Here is a 21,731-nt window from a genome sequence, read left to right as displayed (position 1 = left end):
ATATTAATATGTCGAGTTATTAGCTAATTAATAAACTGAAACTGCTAAAATCCCCCTCCAAACAAGATGAGAGCTTTTCTATGATTTCCTTTTTTATATATATATATAAATTGTGTTCTAGCAGGCCATACCTGTTAGAACTTTTTATTAATAAATGTATAATGTAAAAAATAGTCTATTACAGCATGTCTATAATATGAACTAGCTAAAATTAAAAAAATAAGAGAATGTCCTCCATTTCTATCCTGTGTGCCTAAGCTAGTATGCACTTTGTGATCATGTTGAGTCAGCTTTGATGATAGTCCAAAACTGTGCACACACCATATTATGATCCATACATGTAGCATCATTGTTGATGATCAAGCTGCTGAATCCTCCTTGTTCTAATCCTCAGTTGAGGCAGTTGTGATTTGTCCATATTGAGAATTCTTCTTCCTTCTGGTGGCTTGAGTATAAAGTCATGTACTTTAATCTCTGCATGATCCAAAGCATGATTTGCCAGAAAGTCTGCCAACATGTTGCCTTCTCTGAAAATATGATTAATCTGTACCTGTATTGCTCTCATGTCCTGTTTGATCTCTTCAACCTGATTTCTCAGTTCCCATGGAATGATCCATGTATCTTGTAAGATGTTTAGAAGGACAAGTGAGTCAGTCTCCAGTTGCACCTGTTGAATGTTGTGATCTTTACAGAACTTCAGTGCCTGTTTTATAGCCTCAGCTTCAGCTTCCATGTTTGTTGCTATTCCCATTTGTTGTGCTTCTGCCTAAACCAAATCCCCATTACTATCTCTGATGCAGAATCCATATGAACTGAGCCCAGGATTGCCTCTACTTGCCCCATATGTATTGCATTTTAGTCTCCCTGAAGGTGGCATTCTCCAGACCACCTTAGCATAATAAACTTTTGGTTTATATCTACTAAGGTGCTGATGCATATTTTCCCAATCACCAGATACATTCTGCAGCCATGGGAATCTCTTCCTTGTCAGTTGATGTAGTATATGCTGTACTTGTTGTTTCAGTCTGTAGAAAGGAACTGATCCTCCATGTTTAATGGAGTTTCTTCTCTTCCATAATGACCACATGATCACTGCAGGCATTGCTCTATACATAGGCTGCAATTTTGGCTTTGTCTCAGCAGACCACTATGCCATGATCATTTGATGTAGACCAACTCCATCTATGGGGATACCTGCATAAGAAGCAAAGAACTTCCATAACTTGATAACTATGGAAGATGTTAGAAATAAATGACCTACAGTTTCCTCCTTATGCTCCTCACAGCACCAGCATCTTGATGGTATATTGATCATCATCCTTTTCAATATATCATCTGTAGAGATTCTCCCTTTCCACAATCTCCACATGAAAAAACTTATCTTTATTGGCAAACCTTTCTCCCACATGAGCTTATAACTTGTTTGTTTGCTCTCTCTGTGTCTGAGAAACTCCCATGCAGATTTAACTGAGAATCTGCCATTTGTTTCCAACATCCAACATGGTTCATCATCTTCTTCTTCAACTGGTACTTTGATATTTTCCTTGATATGTTGAGCCAATTCCTGATCTAGAGTGACTGTTAACAGTTCCATGTTCCATTCCCCATTCTTCACAAACTGTCTAACCTCTATTTCTTCTTCTCTAGCAGCATCAGGAATGATATAATATAATTCCCCAAGCCTTGTCCAATTCTCATACCAGAAACTTGAAGTTCCATTTCTCAGATACCAAAAGATCTGTGGCTCAACTGCATCTCTTATATTTACCATCTTTTTCCAAGTGTGAGATCCTCCTCTATCTACTCCCATAGTCGGATGCCATTTCTTGCAGTATTTGTTCAACATGTAGCTACCCCATAAGCTTCTTCCACATCTGAAATTCCACCACAACTTAGCAAATAATGCATTAGATATATCAGTTAGTGATCTAAGACCAATCCCTCCTTCATCCTTTGGTAGACATAATTTGTCCCATGCCACCCAATGTTTGCTTTTCACCCCCACTGTATTGCTCCAAAAGAATTTTGCAAAAATCTTGTGCAGCTGCCTTATCACCCTAGAAGGAGGATTCATGGTTGACAGTAAATATACTGGCATGGTTTGCAACACATGATTGACCAACACATATCTACCTCCAAAAGATAACAGTCTGTTTTGCCAAGACAGAATCCTTTTCATCACTTTTTTGATCAACTCCTCATAATATATCAGTTTCCTTCTTCCATAAAACACTGGATAGCCTAAATATGTGAAAGGAAAGGATCCATTTCCCATCTTAGTATGTCTTTTAATCCTGCTATTAACTCTGGCAGAAACCTTGTGATGAATATAGTAACAACTTTTATCAGTATTGTCCAGCTGTCCTGAAGCCTTCTCATAATTCCTCAATCTCCTCATCATTTTCTTTAAAGAGTATCCATCCCCAGAACAGAATAAGATTGTATCATCAGCATAAGATAAATGATTGATTTGAGGACTCCACTTTGACATTCCATAGCCTATGAACCTTGGCTTCTCATGTAACTTGTTCAGACTCCTTGTTAAGACCTCTGCTGCTATAATGAACAATGTAGGAGAAAGTGGATCACTTTGCTTTACCCCCCTACTTGATCTGAAAAAACCATGACTTTGACCATTGATTAATACTGAATACCAGTTGTTTGAAAGCAATCTCCATACTAAATCAATGAGAACCTTTCCAAACCCAAACTGTCTTAATACTTTAGTCAAGAAAATCCAGGAGAGTCTATCATATGCCTTTGCCATGTCTAATTTGATCACCACATTAGTATGTTTAGCTCTCAAATTAATATCTCTGATGATCTCCTGTGCCAGTAATATGTTTTCTGCAATGCTCCTCCCTTTCACAAATCTTGTCTGATTGTGAGAAATAATATTAGGAAGAACCTTTGCCAATCTATTCTGTAGTATTTTTGACAGTATCTTATTGGAGAAAGAGCTGAGACTGATAGGCCTCATATCACTGAAAGTATTAATCACCTCCTTCTTTGGCAACAAAACCAGATTAGTATGTGTGATGAAATATGGTATCTCAGATCCACAAAAGAAAGCTCTAACCATTTGAATCACATCCAGCTTGATAACCTCCCAACACTTCTGATAAAACTGTCTTGTGAATCCATCAGGCCCACTAGCACTGTCCCCGTTGAGCGAGAACACAACCTCCTTTACTTCACTTTCAGATGGCAACTCCTCCATATTATTTTGCTGTTCTTCAGTTATCAGCTTAGGAATATTTTTCAACAATGCATAATCCCCTCCTGAATGTTCTTCACTAAACTGTGACTGAAAGAACCTGATTGCCTCAGAACCAATATCTACTTCATTTTCCAACCATGTATCAGAAGGATCTTGTATTCTTTTCAAAGTTAATTTATTCCTCCTGCCCCTCACATATGAATGGAAGAATTTTGTATTTCTGTCTCCATCATTGAACCATTTCATACTAGCTTTCTGCTTCCAATACTCCTCCTCCAGGTGTAAAAATCTGGTTAGTTCAGCCTGTGCTTGATGTACCAGCATTCTATTCTCCCTTGAAGCATTATTTTCAAACTGCAACTCCTTCACCTTTATAGTATCTTCAATAGTGGCAATCTACTGAAATATATTGCCATATGTGTTCCTGCTCCATTGAACCAGTGCTCTTTTAAGTTTCTTTAACTTGTGATGAAATACATAAAATGGATTTCCATAAACTCATTCAGATAAAAAAAATATCAAAAAAAAAAAAAAAAAAAAAAAGAAGAGGGACAAGGTTTGTTATAGACACAATCAATCGCTATCAAAGTGGAGTTCATCATCATCCACATCGTCGTTCAAATTCAGAGTGTTTGTATTAGTCAATCTTGGTTCATCAACAATATCCACATCTTTTAGTCCTCCATCTCTATGAACTTGTGAAGAAGAATTGCCTCTCTGTAAATCTTAGAATGACAAAAAATGTATCTTTTCAATGAAATTACATCATATATTTTCTTTTGATAACAAAAGTTGACACACCTATGAAAAAGAGGTGAGAGCCAGACATGTACAGTTGCATCAAAGACCTAAATTATGTGCAAAATTATTTGTTTAAATAAAAAGGAACTGGTAGAGAAAAGAGTAATCCAACATGCACATAAGAGTTTTATTCTGGACTTCAGAAAAAGATAGAGTTAAGTTTTCAAAACAAATAATGCTAGCTCTAATACATTTTTCCTAAATTAGCTCTAACATAGTGCAATAAAAATTTCAAAAAAGATAGTGAAAGCTCTAACACAACATTCCTAAGTTAGCTCTAATATAGTGCAATAAAAGTTAACAATATATACTATATAGTTACCTGAAATTTCGGCTGCTTTCTGCTTTTTGTTAAAAGGACCAGATTCACTTGTATTTTATGTGCTACCAACATCAATTGTAGTAGCATGAATAAGCTCATTTTCATACGGAGTATATGGCACCATTTTAATGACATTGACATCAAATAAGTTCTCTTCATCAAGCCACGAAGGTTCTTCAGGAAGTACAACATCTTCTCTTTCAGTAATCCATTCATCATCCGAATCAACTTCATCAGCCAAAATAGGATCAATCTTGTGCATTTTTTTTTGATGCTCCGCTCTTTAATCTTGTATTAAACTAAAGCATTTATCCTGCAATGCTCAAGCCTTTTTTTTTTGTATGAATCTAATAAATGTTGAAAAAAAAAAAATTTCAGTTATCATCAATCATCATATAGAAAACAGAAATACTAATTAAAGAGAAGCATAGTGCTTACCTACTCAAAGGTACTCCAATTTCTTTCACAACCCGAGGAGCTACAAGTCAGACTTAAGACACGAATAGCAAATTTTGTCAACTCTGGAGTTTGACCTCCAAAGCGCATCCACCAATAAGCAGGAGATCACATCTTCCTTGAACCCATGGCTAACTGGCTCCCAAAATCGCCTCTCAAGTGATCGTACAAATCTAACTGAATATCCACTTTCAATCTCTCATCATAATCTAACATCCTTTCTATGCAATTATATAAACCTTCTTTGATTTCAAGCTTATTAGAGAATTTATTTTCATATCGCAATTGTGGATTCAAATAATAACCCGCGGCATGTAATGGACTATGAAGTTGGCTTGTCCATCTTTCATCTATTCTTCTCCAAACAGGACCATACTTTCTTTCGTTATTACCACAATTGAAAGCTATATTTTCCTTAGCCTTAGTCATCAAATGATACATATATCCCATACAAGGCTTCTCTTCTGAATCAACTTCCCGTAGAACACTCACTAAAGGAGTAACACTCCCCACATAGTAACCAATGTGAGGCTAAATGTTTTGATCAAATAAAGCTATAGCTTTTGTTTTCACTCCTTCATGTTTCTTAGCCCATGTAGAAGTATTCCAAGCTTCGGAAGAGAACATAGATCGAAGGGCTTATTTTTGTTTCTGAATACTTTGAAGAGTCAGATATGCAGCAGCAAAACATGTTACTGCAGGATGAAGAAGTTCATGATTCTTCGTGAAAGATCTCATCAATCCAACACCCAAGTATGCCCATAAATGAACTTGACCACATCTTTTGCTTTTTTGAGTGTCTCTTGATATATTTTCAACTTACCTATATCCTCTAACATGAGATCGATGCAGTGTGCTGCACATCGGGTCCAATAAATATGTGGCCGAGTTTCCATTATCCTTTTTCCAGCATTGACAAAATTTGAACCATTATCAGTTATCATTTGGACCACATTTTCCTCCCCAACTTCATCTACAATTTTATTCAAATGCGATGCAAGAATCTCACCAGTTTTTATCGGACGCATCAATAGACCTTAAAAAAAGTACCTATCGGGCTGTTCACAAGAAAGTTGATGAAACATCTACTTTTTCCATCCGACCAACTATTTGACATTATAGAGCAACCATATTGCTTCCATGAATTTTTGTGTTCTTCTAGCATTCTGTTAATGTTGGCTACCTCTTCTTTTGGTATCCATGTTCTTAGCTCATGCATCGTTGGAGGCTAAAAACCTGGCCCAAAGTTTGCTACTCCATCAAACATCGGCAAATAGTAAGGATCGTTTGAACATTAAATGGAATCCCACTTGAGAAGAAAAATCGGCCAATCTGCTGACAAAATAATTTCCGTTCCTCTTTTTTCTAGTTAGAATTCAAAGTAGCTAGTCTAGCTTGAGAATTAACAAAATTATCTATGGGACCTCTAAGATTTTGTGATATAGCGTCATTACAAGATGAGTTACTAGATTCACCACCAATATGACTACCTCTAGTTGCAGCAATTCAGATTTTTCCATAGTAGCATTTCGCCTAGCTTTTGAATTTTTCAAATCTTGTAATGCTTTCTTACATTCTTCTGCTACATTACCAGAAATGTTAGGACAAGGCTTCATTCCTTTACGAGTACTTGCTAAATGATGTTTCAATCGGTTGATAGTGCCAGTACATTGTTGCTTGCAAAACATACACCTAAAATACTTCTCATTCTGATTTGAGATTGTATACTTCCAGGCAAGATCTTTTCTGCTCACATCTTCAGACTCCCCTTCATCCATTTTCTACAAATTTTGAAGAGTTCACCTGATACTACAAGAGAAAGGAGTAAAAAGTCTGAATTTTATCATTTTTATTTTGTAAAGCAAAGCAAAATTTTAGACATGAAAAAAAGATACTTTTATTCTGAAGCATGTATTGTGGACTACTCAGCAAGATAATTATTTAAACATAAATTAAACTGTTTTCTTTCATAACAAAGCAAATTCTAAATACAAAAAAAAATCCCTTGTTTTCTTTCATAATAAAACAAATTCTAAATACAAAAATCAAAGTTATTCAACAGTCAACATTATACCCATTACCTAGTTACCCACTTTCTCATATTTTCAATCAACTCACATAGAAGAATGCACACATATAATCTCCTAATATATTTTAAACGAAATCAAGAAACACTAATAAACTTGAAAAACTAGTTTACATACATATTTACAAACTAACAGTGAAAAAATAAAAAGAGAAAAAAGTAACTTGAGTTGAAAAGAATAAAGTTTGTCTACATGGAGGATCAAAGAGGATGACTAACCAGCAATAAAAACTCTTAACTTGCTGCTATGGGGAATGGAGAATGGAGTTCTATTTGACAAAAAAAAAAAAAATGACTGTTCGTTGCTTTTGGGAGACTAAAGGACAAGATACAGATTTGGGAAAGACAATAAATTAGGGCTTCTAGCCAAAAATAAGGCATTGACATTTATATTTAATATATTTCAGATAGTTTTAAGAAATTACAAGATGAATTTTGAGAATTTGGGTATTAATTTAAGTTTATGGAGCAAATTTTGTTTTAATTTGAAGAAGTCTCTTGGGCTTACGCCTCACCATAAAAACGCATCCCAACGGCTGGGCGTACGCCCTGAATTATTGGGCGTACACCTTTCGATACTTTCGCCCTCCATCATCGCCTCGGGGCAATTTAGGTACGCCCCGCCCCGGGGGCCCGAAAACGCCTTTTAAAATACTAATCCAAAAACATAGAGAAATATGTGGACACATAAGAGAAAGTAAAGCCCAGATCAACCAATATCGAAATTGCCTAGTGACGGATTGAAATAGTACCTGTGATAACTGCATCAGAAGCCTCTGCCTCTGGCCTGCCAGGGAAAGCATAATAATGAACTCATTCGCCATCGGATTGTGTGCCTCCACTCACTACAAGAAAATGTCAAAATTGTGACGGAATATTTGAGACGGTGCAATTCCATCACATATTGTGACAAAATTTTGACGGATTTGTGATGGATCGACCTTTCATAAATATTTAAAAAAAAAAAAAACAAATTTCGCAGAAAAATTCTGAGAGTAACAGATTTGTGACAGATTTTAAAAATACTTTTTTGACGGAAATTATTCTGTCACAAATTAAAGCTGGTGAGAAAAAATGACAACTATTTGTCACAAATCCGTCACAAAATTGTGACAGATTGAACATTCCGTCACAAATAAAATAAAATGATAATTAATAATAAATATATAAATTTGTGACAGAATTATTTTCCGTCACAACAACAAAATTAGATTAACTTTTTAGTTTTGCCTCCAAAATTTTTGACCACTTTTTAGTTTCCCACCACACCCCATTACATTTCAGCAAACCCTTCTAAGCTGTAAAGAGACCATGGGCTTCACTCATAGCACGAAAATCGAGAGAGACCGTGGGCTCATTCTCCATGATTTCTTCCCGGCGTTCGAGCTGCTCGAAGGCATTCACTCCATTGTCATCTTCACTAAGAGGTTCAGTTTTTCTCTATTTTTTTCATCCACAATGAATAACTTTTGGATCTTGATATTGGGTCCTTCAATTCTTGCTCAAATTTGTCTCCATTCTTCTTGAATAAGTTTTCTGAAGTGAATAATTTTGTGGGTCTTCTAATTAGGTCTTTCAATCTCCACAGTTTTTTAGATTCTTTTGGTGGGTCTTCATCAAATTATAAAATTGGCTCCTTCACTCGAAGTGGGTTTGGAATAATTTTGTTAATGGTAACATTTTTAGTCATTTTCTTTCTGATTTGAACAGATTTTGAGCCAAAGGGAAAGTCCTTGACTTTACTAATGGAATTTTTTGTTGCTATGTTCATTTTCCTAAAGGAACTTTGGATGTTCATGATCGATTTACAATCACAATGGTTACGTCCTAAAAATCACTCTTTGTTATCGAAAGACAAGGGTTTGTAATCAGAGGCGAATCTACAATTTATAAAAGACGAGTTCACTACTAAAGAAAGGAGGAAAAAAAAATGCTTCGAGTGGGGATTGATCCCTGAAAGCTTTAAACCAAGCCTTTTGTAGCATGTGTTCTAAAAGGTAATATTAGATATATTTTAAGAATTATACACATAATCTACTGAGTTTAGTCGGGTGACCATGTGTTCACGTGACCCTTTTTTACCTCCTAAATTCACCACTGTTTGTAATATAAGCTTGGTCCTGAAGATCATGTTTTACTTTGTAGTATTATCATAGATGTTTATTTCACTTGTAGAAAATACTTATAGTTGTTCTCCGGCATAGCTACTTGACTATCATATGTAGTTCGTATCATTATTTAAGTGATAGAGTACAATATTGGGCAGTTGTACTTGTTTTCAACTAGGATTGTCATCACGGTTGTTATTATTTGGCTGCGATTGGAACATGGTGGAAAATTGCTCCCACTCTTTCTTTCCAGAAACTTCCTTCCATGGGAGAGTTATATCGTTAGGTGGTATTAGCACCTTGTGCGTGTTGCTTAGAATGTGCTCTGATTGTGTAGAAAATTTGAAAAGGAATATTTTTTGGCTTTATAATCTGAGGGAAAGAAACAAGAATCTTGACATATCTTTATCCTGTTAATATCATCCTAGTTGTGCCTTTAGTTATGAATCTTATATGTCTTATATTTTAATCTAACCAATGACTATTCTTTTTTTTCCCATTAAAGTCTTTTAGCCACTCCGTTAGTTTTGTTCTTTTAGTCTCATTGTTAGCATAGGTGAATCTGTTGGAGTACATTAGCTTATTTGAATTTTTTAAGTTTAGAGCAAGAGAATAATGCAAACTAAGTTAGATAGTTAATTACCTTACCCTACTTACCTTAGCAGATACTTTTGGTAATAGGATGTTGGTCCTAATCCATGATTAATAGAAGTCATTACTTCAATTCAATTGCTATATGACATTTCATTTTAGATGGTCAATACTTGCTTATATTTTAGAAGCCTCTAGAGATGGACTTTGTTTCTCTTGAAATTTTTTGGTATTCCAGGGAAGAAGCTCGTAACAATGGGTAATCTTATTCTTTCTCTAAATGAGTACTTCTAGGTTCTATTGTCATATGGAAACAACTTGTCATCATGTAAGAATAAAATAATGACACTTGATGTATTAAATGTTTGTGTTTTGTAATGAATCTGATTTTGAATGTACCATTTCAAGAATTTGGTCAGTAGTTAAGCTAGTATTAATGTAGAAATCAGATTATTTTCAACTTTAAGTAATTGTATGTTATAAGCAGTGTCCACTTTTTAACTATGTCCTTATATCTTGTAATTTGTGTGTTGGACATCTTATATTTTGTATCTAATCTTTATCATGTTCTAATCTTTATCATGTTCAAAATTGTGCAAGGCATACATCGTCCACCAAACTCATGGGAAATATTTAAGAAGTTGCATAAAAGAAAGGATGGCATCTTTGTTGATTCCAAGTCTAAGAGCATTAATGTAAGTTTTATGTCTTCATTTTCAGTATTATTTGTTAGAGGTACAATTGAATGGTGTTTTGAAAATAAGAAATACATCAATCACATTCTTAAGGTTGAGTGTTGTCTGCCTAGGACCTATGTCCACCGGGATTAGAGTTCAGTGAGTAACCATGTGTAAGCTACCTGTCTAGCGCAATCTCTAACTGATTTTTGTTAAGTATGTCACCCTGTTTGACTATGTTATAAAACTCATTATCCATGAATGTAGCTAAAAACTGTCCAGGCACGTAATGCTACTATGAGAGGACTTCAATTGCTTCTATATTCTATGAGCAACTATCAAGAAATGAATAACTACTTTCCATTTCCAGTTAGTTTCATTTTCTAGAATTTTTGTGACTTGTTAATTGCTGGATTTAAAAAAAAAAAAATTACTCCAGCAAAGCTAAATACATGAATCCATCCAATGTTTGGATCAATCTGAATTCTAATGCTTCTGGTATTGAATTCCTACACAAACACAACATATACAAAAACATTGGTTCCTTCTCTAATTTTCAGTAATGTCGTAGGTGTTAGGTTATTGAAGAGCAGGTAGGTCATTGTGCAATTTAAGGACAACTTTATTTAGTTTTTATGATTTATTGCATATGTATATATGAAGTAAAATGACTACATTGCATTAGGATGATCCAAAAGAGAAACGGGCTGTTCAATAGCTCTGTTCGCCGCTAACACCAAAAAATCCTCATTCCACTCCTACAAGACAATAATAAGATTTATTGAAAAGACTATGGAACTTTAATCTGAAACAAAATCCACAGCTAAATACATGTCTTAAATTTTTCCCGGTGAAGAGAGTCAATGTCTTAGCTTCCTATGAATTGTTTCTGCCCTTCTATATAGATGAAACTTGTTTATGAAACCTTGAGTTGACGTATTCTATCACCTAGTGTTTGGTGTTTACCAATCTTGATTGAGGTCGTTCTAAGATAGTGTGTTTGGTAAAAATAAGGAAGCTCAAATATAAGAAGTTGTAGTCTATCACAGAGTTTTTGGTGTTTACCAATCTTCACTGAGTTCGTTCTAAGACAGAGCTTAAGTATATTTGTTTACCTGAGTATCTCAAGATAAAGAAGTGCTTTTGACCAGGGAAATAAATAGCATTATCGCGTACTTCATCGAATAAGTAAAAGATGACAAAGCTATAAACCCATAAAGCGTTAGCTGAGGATAAAATCAAAGGAAAGTACGGAACTACCAGCTTGCTATTTTGGATTGACTTTTATGTTCTAATTCTGTTGATATAGGTTTTAGTTTTACACTTTGTTAAATGACAGTGGAAAATGGTAGTATCTTTATCTGATGTATTAGTAGTGAAGTATAAAATAATAGTTGGATTTCTTTTGAAGCTGTCAAGCAACATTTGTTTGGTTTTATCTCATTAACTCAACTTTTTATTCTAGTGAAGTTCACTTCCTGTGTTTGCTGTTTGTTTATGTTTGTATAAGAGGCAATGAACGCCTAAATATTGATTGAAATGGTTCTATTCTGGGTGTTTAAAATTAAATAGAAAGGTTATGTGGCAATAGGCTGTAAAATTCTGATTAAAAATTGGCTGCAACTCTGGGAAAGCAGAAGGGTGAATATTTATCCCTAAGTAATTGCTATGTTTTTTGTCATTTGGTATTTATCTACTCAAGTGTGTTTACTAAAAGGTAGTGGGCAGGATACATTTTTTCTGTTAAATTTTGGATATATGTACTTTGTGTTATTTTTTGGCCCTTTAACCTTCGGAACAATGAATGTTTGTCTGAACCTCTTATGTGGAGTTGATTGTTTGTAACAGGCTGACATGCTTTCTATCAGTGATAAATGTGTGTAGGATGAAATGGAGGCTAGGGTGGCTGCTGCTATTTCAGTCTCATCAGATGATTCACAAGAAGTTCACGAACTCGATGTAAATCGCATATACTTGGATGTTGTAGGTGGAGAGAAAAAACGATGTGTGTATGGATTGGGCTCTCAAGCTTTGAGTTTGTATCAAGACTGCAATTCTGCTACTTCACAAAACTTGTCTGCGGTGACTGATTGTGCTGCTGAAGAACGCTTCAAACTTCTTGAGGAAGAGATGTTGCGTATGAGAGAAAATCAACAGAGAATTCTTTAAGAGCGTATAAAGGCGAAGGTTCAATGTCTTGACGCGGAGGTGAAACAACATGTAGAGCAGGAGGTATAGCGTTTGACACAAGAAAGTGATGATCGGTTTAAGTCTATGGAGGATTGATGGTCTCGCATGGTGAGCGAAATGGCGCTATAGTCTCGATCATCCGGTGATCATACTCTTTCTAAATAGGGACTCACCAAATACTTAAGTGTTTAACATTTTGAGACTTCAGTTACTCGGAAACTCTTTTAACGTTGTCAAGACTTTTGTTAATTGGATGCTTTGTAAGTTTTAATATTTGTAGACTTTTGCTTATTGAAGTTGTGTTTTTGCACGTTTTAACTTCATGCTTTTGTATTGTAAATTTAATATTTGTTGTATTTGCTAATTAATTTTATGCTTTTAGCTAATTTACTGTATATATTGAATATTATAATTATTAAATCTAACAGGTTAAATTAAATTTGTGACGGATTTTAGTTTGTCATTATCTATGCTAAATCTGTCACTAATACTACTGCAGGAGACTCAATTTGTGACAAAATGTTCTGTCAAAATTTATTTGTGACAAAATATTCCGTCACAATTACTGTGACTGGATTTATAAATTTGTCACGGAATATATTTTGTCACTATTTTGTGATGGAACAGCTTGTTACAAATCTATCACAATTTTGTGACGGAATCTAGGCCGAATTCAAGGCTGTGTGTTGTCACGGAAAAGTCTATCACAATTCCGTCTCAAACATTTGTGACAGAACTAAAATCCATCACAATAAATTTATGACCAAGGGTTTTGGGATGTCCCAATTTCCGTCACAATCGATGATTTGTGACGGATTTGTAACGGATCTGTTCGTCACAATTCTGACATTTTCTTGTAGTAACTGCCACTGACTTGACTGAGCTCTACATCTCACTGTCCCAAAACTACCCCTACCGGACTGGTGACCACTCTTTCGGACTGATAACCGCCTCTTCTAGTATATGCACCGCTCCTACCTGAAGATCCACCTCTACTAATCGAAGGTGTTGGGGTCCTGGAAGTCTGGAATCGAGAACCCTGCTGAGGTACACTCTGCCTAGGTCTAGGAAACTCTCTCGTGAAATGTCCTGAGTCACCATACGCATAACAACCTTTGGACACTCAGGGCTGAGTCACTGATACTAAAGACCCGGAATACCCTTCACGATCTGCAGGTCGAGTGTAAGGACCTAGAGAAGTATGTACGGCACTGAATTCACTAGGCCCAGAAGGGCCACCAGCTAAAATCTGAAACGCTGACTGAATTGGGTGGCCAGAGTGATACTGATGGCTCCTGCCCACATGGCCCCTACCCTTCAAAGTCGAACCACTAAAATTTCCAAACCGGCGGATATTCTTATCAACATTCCCACCATGAGCCTTAACCCATGCAGACTCCACCTCAGTAGTATGACCAACCACAGACTGGAACGAAGAACCAAAAGTTACCAACTGTAGAGTTCCAGCTTTAACGGAAGCACTAACTCCTTGATGAATCTCCTCAGTTTCTCTGCTTTAATAGGGAGTAACTGAACAACATAACAGGTCAAAGCGTGAAATCTGGACTAATACTCAGCTACGAGCATCCCTAGCTACTCTAAGTCACTGAACTCATCTCTCCTTCGGTCCTTCAAAGTCTGGGGGTCTAGGAAGACTTGGTAGAACTGGGTCTAAGTCAACAGAGGCGACCTAGCTGGTCGACACTCAATATAGGACCTCCACCATAACTTTTCTGTCACGACCCGACTAGGGGCCGTGACGAGTACCCGATACTTGTACCGAGCACCCCTTGTCTATCATATTACCTTTACCTCTTAGCAAGCCGAGTAAACAGAGACACCTTTTTTTTTTTTTTTTTTTGAACATTAACATTAGCAGCGTCATTCTGAACATGAACTAGTAAACTTCGTTATTACTTTACACAACAATCATGCCGAGACACCATACATATACCTGTACCTGACTGACTGTACATATCTGCCTACGAGCCTCTAGACATAGTACATTTATACATAGAAAGGGCCGAGTACTGTCGTGCCCGAGAATACATACACAAAATAGTACCACTGAAGTGAGGCTCCGGGACAACTGGAGCGCTGTAGAGTACCGCTGGTAGAGCTCCTAAGGATCAAGTCCACCTGTCTGCTGACCTGCGCGGCATGAAACGCAGCGTCCACAAGAAGGGACGTCAGTACGAATAGTGTACCGAGTATGTAAGGCATAGAAAATGATACAAGCGGTAACATAGAGTACGATTAATAATATCATGGAATCACAGGGCATATAACGAGGCGAGAGAGTAACTTGTGCATATGAAGACCCCTTTTTAGGCCGGCTGTCATGTAGGCTTGTCCTTTCGTCTTTGAAACGTTTCTTTTCATAAGCATAGGAATTAACATTTATATATTACTTATTCCCGTGTACAGAAAACAGTACATTTCAGTAACGGTACCCTTTGCTCACATTTACAGACGCCGAATACAATCGGCTCCACCCCCACGGTGTCCCTTATTCTCGTAAACAGAAAACAGTACAATTCAGTAAACAGTATCTTTTATTCACATTTACAGACGCCGAATACATCGGCTCTCCCAAGCCCCCTCCCCAACGGTGTCCCAACACATTACATCATATATAGGTATCATACATTATATATATATATATATATACAGACGCCGCGTACGGCTCTCCCATATCCCGCGTCCGGGCATCCCGCGTCCAGGATGGAATCCAGCTGAATCAGGTGGTGATATAACAGTGGCCCTTCCCCTTTCCCCATACACATATACATATACATTTGTTTATCTTTTATACATATACACGTCTCATATACAATTACTTATCTTATTTATATATACATATCCATACACATATACCTGTTTTATATACATATATCATATAAGCACACAAGAGCCAAGGAAAATCAGGTATCCATCGGAGTGACGTAAGGTCGGTGACCTCCGATTACGTTATGGAATGCTAGTTATAGCTTTGTCTCACCTTGAAGGAACAAGTATTTTAAGGCGAGACTATCAACGGAGAATAGTATTACAGTAACCGTAGAATGAAATCGTGGGCATCATAGATGACCGTCATAGGCTTTGGAGCTAGAGAAAATAAAGATATAGCTAGGAACTATAAATACGATTCAAAAATTAGTGTATCACTTTCATATTTACATAAGATACTTAGCTTAGTCATCCTAGTCATAGAGTCGTTCCGGTCGTACTTATCAAAGGTACATTCTCTTGTCTAACATTGCCATTATCATTATCCTCGTAGAAACATTCCCGTTAGAGTAGTCATAGTACTTATCATTCGGTAATGAGATTGGGATCAAAAGTCCCCTTTGGATTTACTTCAAGTAAGTCAACCACGACTATAGGAAAATCCGAGAGTAACGGGCCCACCTCGGGCCGGATGAGGTAGCGTATACGATTTACGTATGTTACGTGTCATAGCGTTACTTGTGAGGGTCTAGGGGTAATCGGGTCCCATTTATACAAGTTCTAAGGGTGTAGGAGGTTTTTCCAACAATTGGCACACTTTCTAGTTCAATTCTATTGAACAAAAGGTAGAAAACTTTAGGTGCGGATTCCGGGGAACCGGGTTGTCCCCGAGGCTCGTACCCAACTTATTACAACTAAGACATGCCATAGAAAGAAGGCTGAATCCTTACATACCTCTTTCCGCTCCTTTTGCTATTCCAAATTCACGATGCAATCTCGTCAAAATCTGCAAATTGGTCATGTTTACCAAAACTCTTATTAGGATACTTAGAGTTAGAATCTTAAGGAAACACTTGGCTACCGAAATTTCGGCAGCATTTCCTCTGTAAATACTCCTTCCCACCAAGTTCAACTTGGCCAATTTCAATCAACAACCATCCGGGAATTCAACCCGGCCAAACTAACAACACAATATCAACGACCATACTAACAATTTCCATATTCATTCCAAATTACATTATAACAACTCAATCGATATACTACTTCCTTCAAAACCTTCCAAATCTCATAGGAACATTAACAACATTATAATTCATGCGCCGACAACACCATACTATCAATATTATCTTCCATGCATGCAAGACATTATATTAAATTTTTACATAAACTTCTAAAACAAGTCTCCAACTACTACCATTTTACTAAAGTCATCCAACCTTCATTTTTCAACATAGTATCCACAACAACGCAATTTCACTCCTTAACCATTGAATCCTTATTTTACATCATGGAACTTACCATAACAACAATTACAATGCTAAGTAAAATTAATTACCACACCTTTCCATAACCCACACCATTCGGCCAACACACCCCATATACATATTTTCATGAATTTCCATATTTTCTATACTTTACAACAATAACCAACACACAACATAACACAACACAACACACAACACACACACATATTATACCTCACGGCCTCCACCCCTACTTCCCTATTCTTCACAAATTTCATTCATTTTTATACACTACAACATGCATAAACATCCATAAAACATAAAGAGAGGATTAAACCTTACCTCTTTCCTTGTTTCTTCACTTGACTACAACTTCCAACTTTTAAGTATTTGTGTTGTTCTTGCTCTAATAACCACTCCAACTTGGTGAGGACCCTTTAATTAGTTGGAAATAATTTTTGAAGGAATGTTTACCAATTTTTCTTGGCAATCTTGCTCTTGGCCGAATGGCCTCTTAAATTTTGCTCAACTTTCTCTTGTTTTTATCTTCTTGAATTCTCTAGAAAATTTGATGGATTAAGATGACTTCCTACATATATATCCACAAGTCTTCCACCAATTTTCATTATTTATAGATAGGTCCCCCAAAATGAAAGTATGGTCACATGATCCCTCTCTTTCCTTTTCTAGGAAATCCTTCCATTTTCTTGGATTTTCTTAAAATAATTAAAGAAGACTAAATGTCTTCCTTTGTAAGATTTAGTCCACATTTCCTTATAGTTTGTAATTAGCCCCCACTAATTAATAAAAATGTGGGCATATGCCACACATGCCACACGACCAGCTTGGAATTTTTCCAAGAATTCTTCTTGAACACTTGTGAAATTACCATTTTACCCTTCGTCTTCCTCCATAGTTCCACGAGTCATATTGCACATTTCCCTTCTCGCCCCTAGCCTTTCTTAATATTCCCACTTCTAAATTCTTCATAAGCAACTCATATGCCAACTATAAATAAAATTATAGTCTTGCTTGTTATCTTCCCGCAATTGCCTTGAATTCTCCAAACGCACAAAAATGCGGGGTATAACATTTTCATCCCCACACAACTGGAAGGAAACATAATCGACCCCGTGCTACTCAACCTCTCCCAACTTATACAACCTCTCAAGACTATCCACAATAAGCTCATATGCGTCCTCTCCGGGGGTACCATAAAACTCTTGCGGCTTCATCTTGGTAAACCTCACAAATAGATCCTGCTCCTCATGGGTAATAGTCAGGCCAATATTAGGCCTATGAGCTAAGGCAGGCAGTGGAACCTCATCAATACCAGGAGCCACAACAGCAGCGGGCTGTGCCCCGGGAGTACGGAACTGATCTGGAGTCTTACCCGCAACTCATGTTTGGGAACCGTTCGGAGTAGCTGGAAGGGTACCTGACTGACGCAAGACCTTAAGAAGGCTTAAGATGCAAACCATGACATCCTGGAGTACTTGAGTCACAATGATAACCTGTGGCTGAGCCTGGGCTGGTCCTGACTGCTCCTCCTCCATAAACTCACCCTCGTGATCTACCTCGAGCTTAGGAAACGCTGATCTGGCACGGGCTCGACCAACCGCGGGTGCTCTACCTCGGGTCGTTGCTGCCCCATGACCTCTACCTCTACCATGGACTCTGGCTCGGGCATGAACTTATGCCCCATCCCCAACAGCGGGTGCGGGTACATCATCTCTGGCAACTGTAACGCGTGTCCTCAACATCCGCGAGAGAATATGAATAGAAGTCAGATTCTAATTTGAATTGTCTAGATACCGTATTGAATAAAGTAGCACCAAAGGAATGAAAGAATGGAAGTTTCCTAAATGTCCTATAGGCTCTCGCAGATAAACACGAAGCTTATCATACCGATCCGCAAGACTCTAAGAGAAATTGCTCTTGTACTTGTGGTAACATAGGGCTCTGATACCAACTTGTCATGTCCCAACTTGTGGTTCATGAGGGCACCCACACTAACCCCCCGGAGGGCGAACCCTTCCCCTAAAATAACTCATTTTAATTAACATTCATCAAGCAAAAATTAGAAGATAATATGCTAACCGTCTAAATATATATAACTAAACGCTGCGGAAGTACTAAAACATAAATACCCAAAAATTTAGTCTGGAATTAGTACAAGAGCTACTACTAATTAAGCTCTCACAATAACAACAACTCAGTATATCAACAACCATGGATCAATAAATAATGTGCCATGCGATGATGTTGAATGAATGTAATAATATGCTATGCAATGCAATGCCCCCCAGGCCTCATCTCCATACCGTACACACATGATAAGGGCAATGTCATAACCCATGGGGGACTAGCAAAGATCATGTACCATGCTCGCTCTGATAAGTACCTCAGATCACGAGCATTCTCTCCTGCTCCGGTATGTAACCTCGGATCATGGGCACTATCTCTCTCTTTTACACTCTCTGGCAAAGACCTCGGAGGCTCCACTCTCTCACTTATCATCATTTCAAGGGAAATCATATCCAATCAGTAACACATGAAATATGGAATGTATGCCATGCATAACTCAACCTCATCAATTTCACAATCATAGAAGACATAATAATTACCATGAATGTCAATCATAGTCAGATTTATCAGTATCAATCCTTCCACATTTCATAAGATAAGTGAGATATCAAGATACAGAGAGAGTCACATCAATACATGGAAATAAAAAATATGGCGACAAGTCCATGTCAATTACAAGAAAAACACAAGTATGGCAACAAGCCCACATAACAGCTAATAATTCCAACCTAGTCAGAACATAACTCCATACTATGCCCGAAGGCCTATCATGCTTTCCCCGTCAATCACTACTATACCTAAACGATTTGCTAATCGAAGCATAGTCATAAGTAAACCGTAACCTACCTCGAAGCTAAATAGGTGCCACGAACTAGCCCACCAGAGCTTTTCCCTTTCGAAGAGCTTCCGACCCATCAAAGTCTAACAAATTATTATTCTACATTAGATTACGAGGACCAATCAAAATCCAAACGACCCTTAGAAAGGGAATCCTTGGCGCAAAAGGGTAAAATAGGAAATTCATATAAAAATTAAGCTACCCAAAGTCTAGGGAGTCCAAATGCCTATTTCTATCACAAACTAGTCTCAAATTAGCATCAATTTCCCTTTTCCACCAAAACCCCAAGTTATAAGAAAAACCTATATTTTCCATAATCATAATCTTAAGTAAAAGAGAAATTCAAACATAGCAACTAGTTACCCCAAAGATTAAATGATTAGTTTCAAAAGAATTTGTAATGACCCGTTTGGTCGTTATAGCCTTTTCGACACTTTTGACCCTTCCCTGAGCTTGTTTAGCTCACATTTGACTCGAGGGGATCATTGACATGCTGCCTGAGGTCTTTGTATATGATTTGGGTGACTTTGTGAAAAATTTGGGCTTTAAGCGAAAAAGGGTTGTCTCAAAGTTGAGTTTTAGGTAAACAGACCTTTTTCGAGAATTCATCAATTTCGAGAGGTGCGGATGGTCTTTTGGAACTTGTACGTATATTTGGTTTGGTTCCCAATGCTCTCGAGTGCATTTTGGGACTTAGGTTGGGAAATTGGTTTTGAGGTATCAGAGGTTGACTCGGTCAATGAGACCTCAGTTTGGAATTTTGAGGCCACGAGTGCGTTTGTAGCGTGTTTTTATGTATGTCTGCTTATATGGTTTGTGAGCAGATGGCCTCGAGGGACAGTCGGGATTTTGGATTGAATTAGTGAGAACTTGGGAATTTTGGGTGTCGGGTGCCTGCTATGGCGGCACCAGGACTGCAGCGGCAGTACCGTTTTAGCGGTTACCTTGTCGCTGTAGCTGCTTGTGTTATTTGGGCAGGACCACTGAAGCGCTGAAGGGGGCGCGGAAGCTAGTGACGGGCAGTTAGATTCATTAAATGAGTGTTAAAAGCCCCAAGTCCTTCATTTATTGCCATTCCGACTTTAGAGCTTGTTGGGAGCATTCAAGGCTATTCTTCATAGAAAATCATTGGGGTAAGTTCCTTCACCTTCCATTCCATTCCTTGTTCCATTAATAACCCTAGGAATCCATTAATCATTCTAGTTTCATTAAAAGCTTTAGGATTAAAAGAGGGTTCAATTGGTTCTTCATTCTAGGCCATTAAATCTTGGTTTATTAATTGGGTTAGCTTTATTAAGCATGGAATTGATGATTAGAAACTATTATTGCATGATTCCTTCCTAAATAGTGGCTAATTTATGGAATTGGAAGTTATGGTTCAAACCCAAATTTGGGATTTTTGCCTAGAATCCGAATTTAAGTGATTTGTTAGTTCTTCTAGCTTATAATTGGTGGAAATTGATCACCTAGAGCATTAATTTCATGTTGAGACTGATATATTCCTAATTTCATCTTTTTAGTTCCTAAACCCTATTCCATAGGTTGGAATTTGCGTCTTGAATAAAAATAAGGATTGAATTAATTCTAGTTTCACGATTCAGATATGATTAGACTTCCATTTTCTCAAGGCTCAAAGGAAGGGAAAGACTAAAGTTTGACTATTGGAGACTTTGCTGTTCGGCTCTCCAGGTAGGTTACGGTTTACCTTATGGTGAGACTTCGATTAGCGACGCGTATGTTTAGATAATATTGTCAGTCAATGCATGTAGACCTTCGAGTATGGTGTTGGGTTGACATTGTCTTAGGTTGGGCCTTGTTGTGTGATTTGTAGGCTAGACACCACGTTGCGTTGTTGACTTATCTTGTTCTATTTACTTATTAGCTCGTTGCCATGTTGAAACATCAGATATTGGTGATTAGTGATATATATTGGTGATTAGTGATATATCATGGCTATAATATTGCGGTACTTTACGTGATTGATATTGAGATAAGAATTGTGATTCCATTGTGGCTTATTGTGTAGCCTTATTATTGATATTACATTGCATCGTATTCATATTCATCTCCATGATACATTGATATTGCATTGTTATAGTGCTGATGATGATAAGTGAGAGAGTGTAGCCTCCGAGGTCTTTGCCGGATAGCGTAAAAGAGA

At 37.2% G+C, this 21,731-nt stretch overlaps 1 protein-coding gene across 1 annotated transcript; it reads right to left on the bottom strand.

The window, feature by feature from the left end:
- Positions 1-346: 346 nt before the first annotated feature.
- Positions 347-751, bottom strand: LOC132630571 (uncharacterized). Its single transcript, XM_060346141.1, has one exon. It carries the CDS (start codon positions 749-751, stop codon positions 347-349), a length of 405 nt encoding a protein of 134 aa, XP_060202124.1.
- Positions 752-21,731: the final 20,980 nt, after the last annotated feature.

Source organism: Lycium barbarum, chromosome 3, assembly GCF_019175385.1.
Source record: "Lycium barbarum isolate Lr01 chromosome 3, ASM1917538v2, whole genome shotgun sequence".
Classification (NCBI taxonomy): domain Eukaryota; kingdom Viridiplantae; phylum Streptophyta; class Magnoliopsida; order Solanales; family Solanaceae; genus Lycium; species Lycium barbarum.
This window is presented reverse-complemented; position numbering and strand designations above follow the sequence as displayed.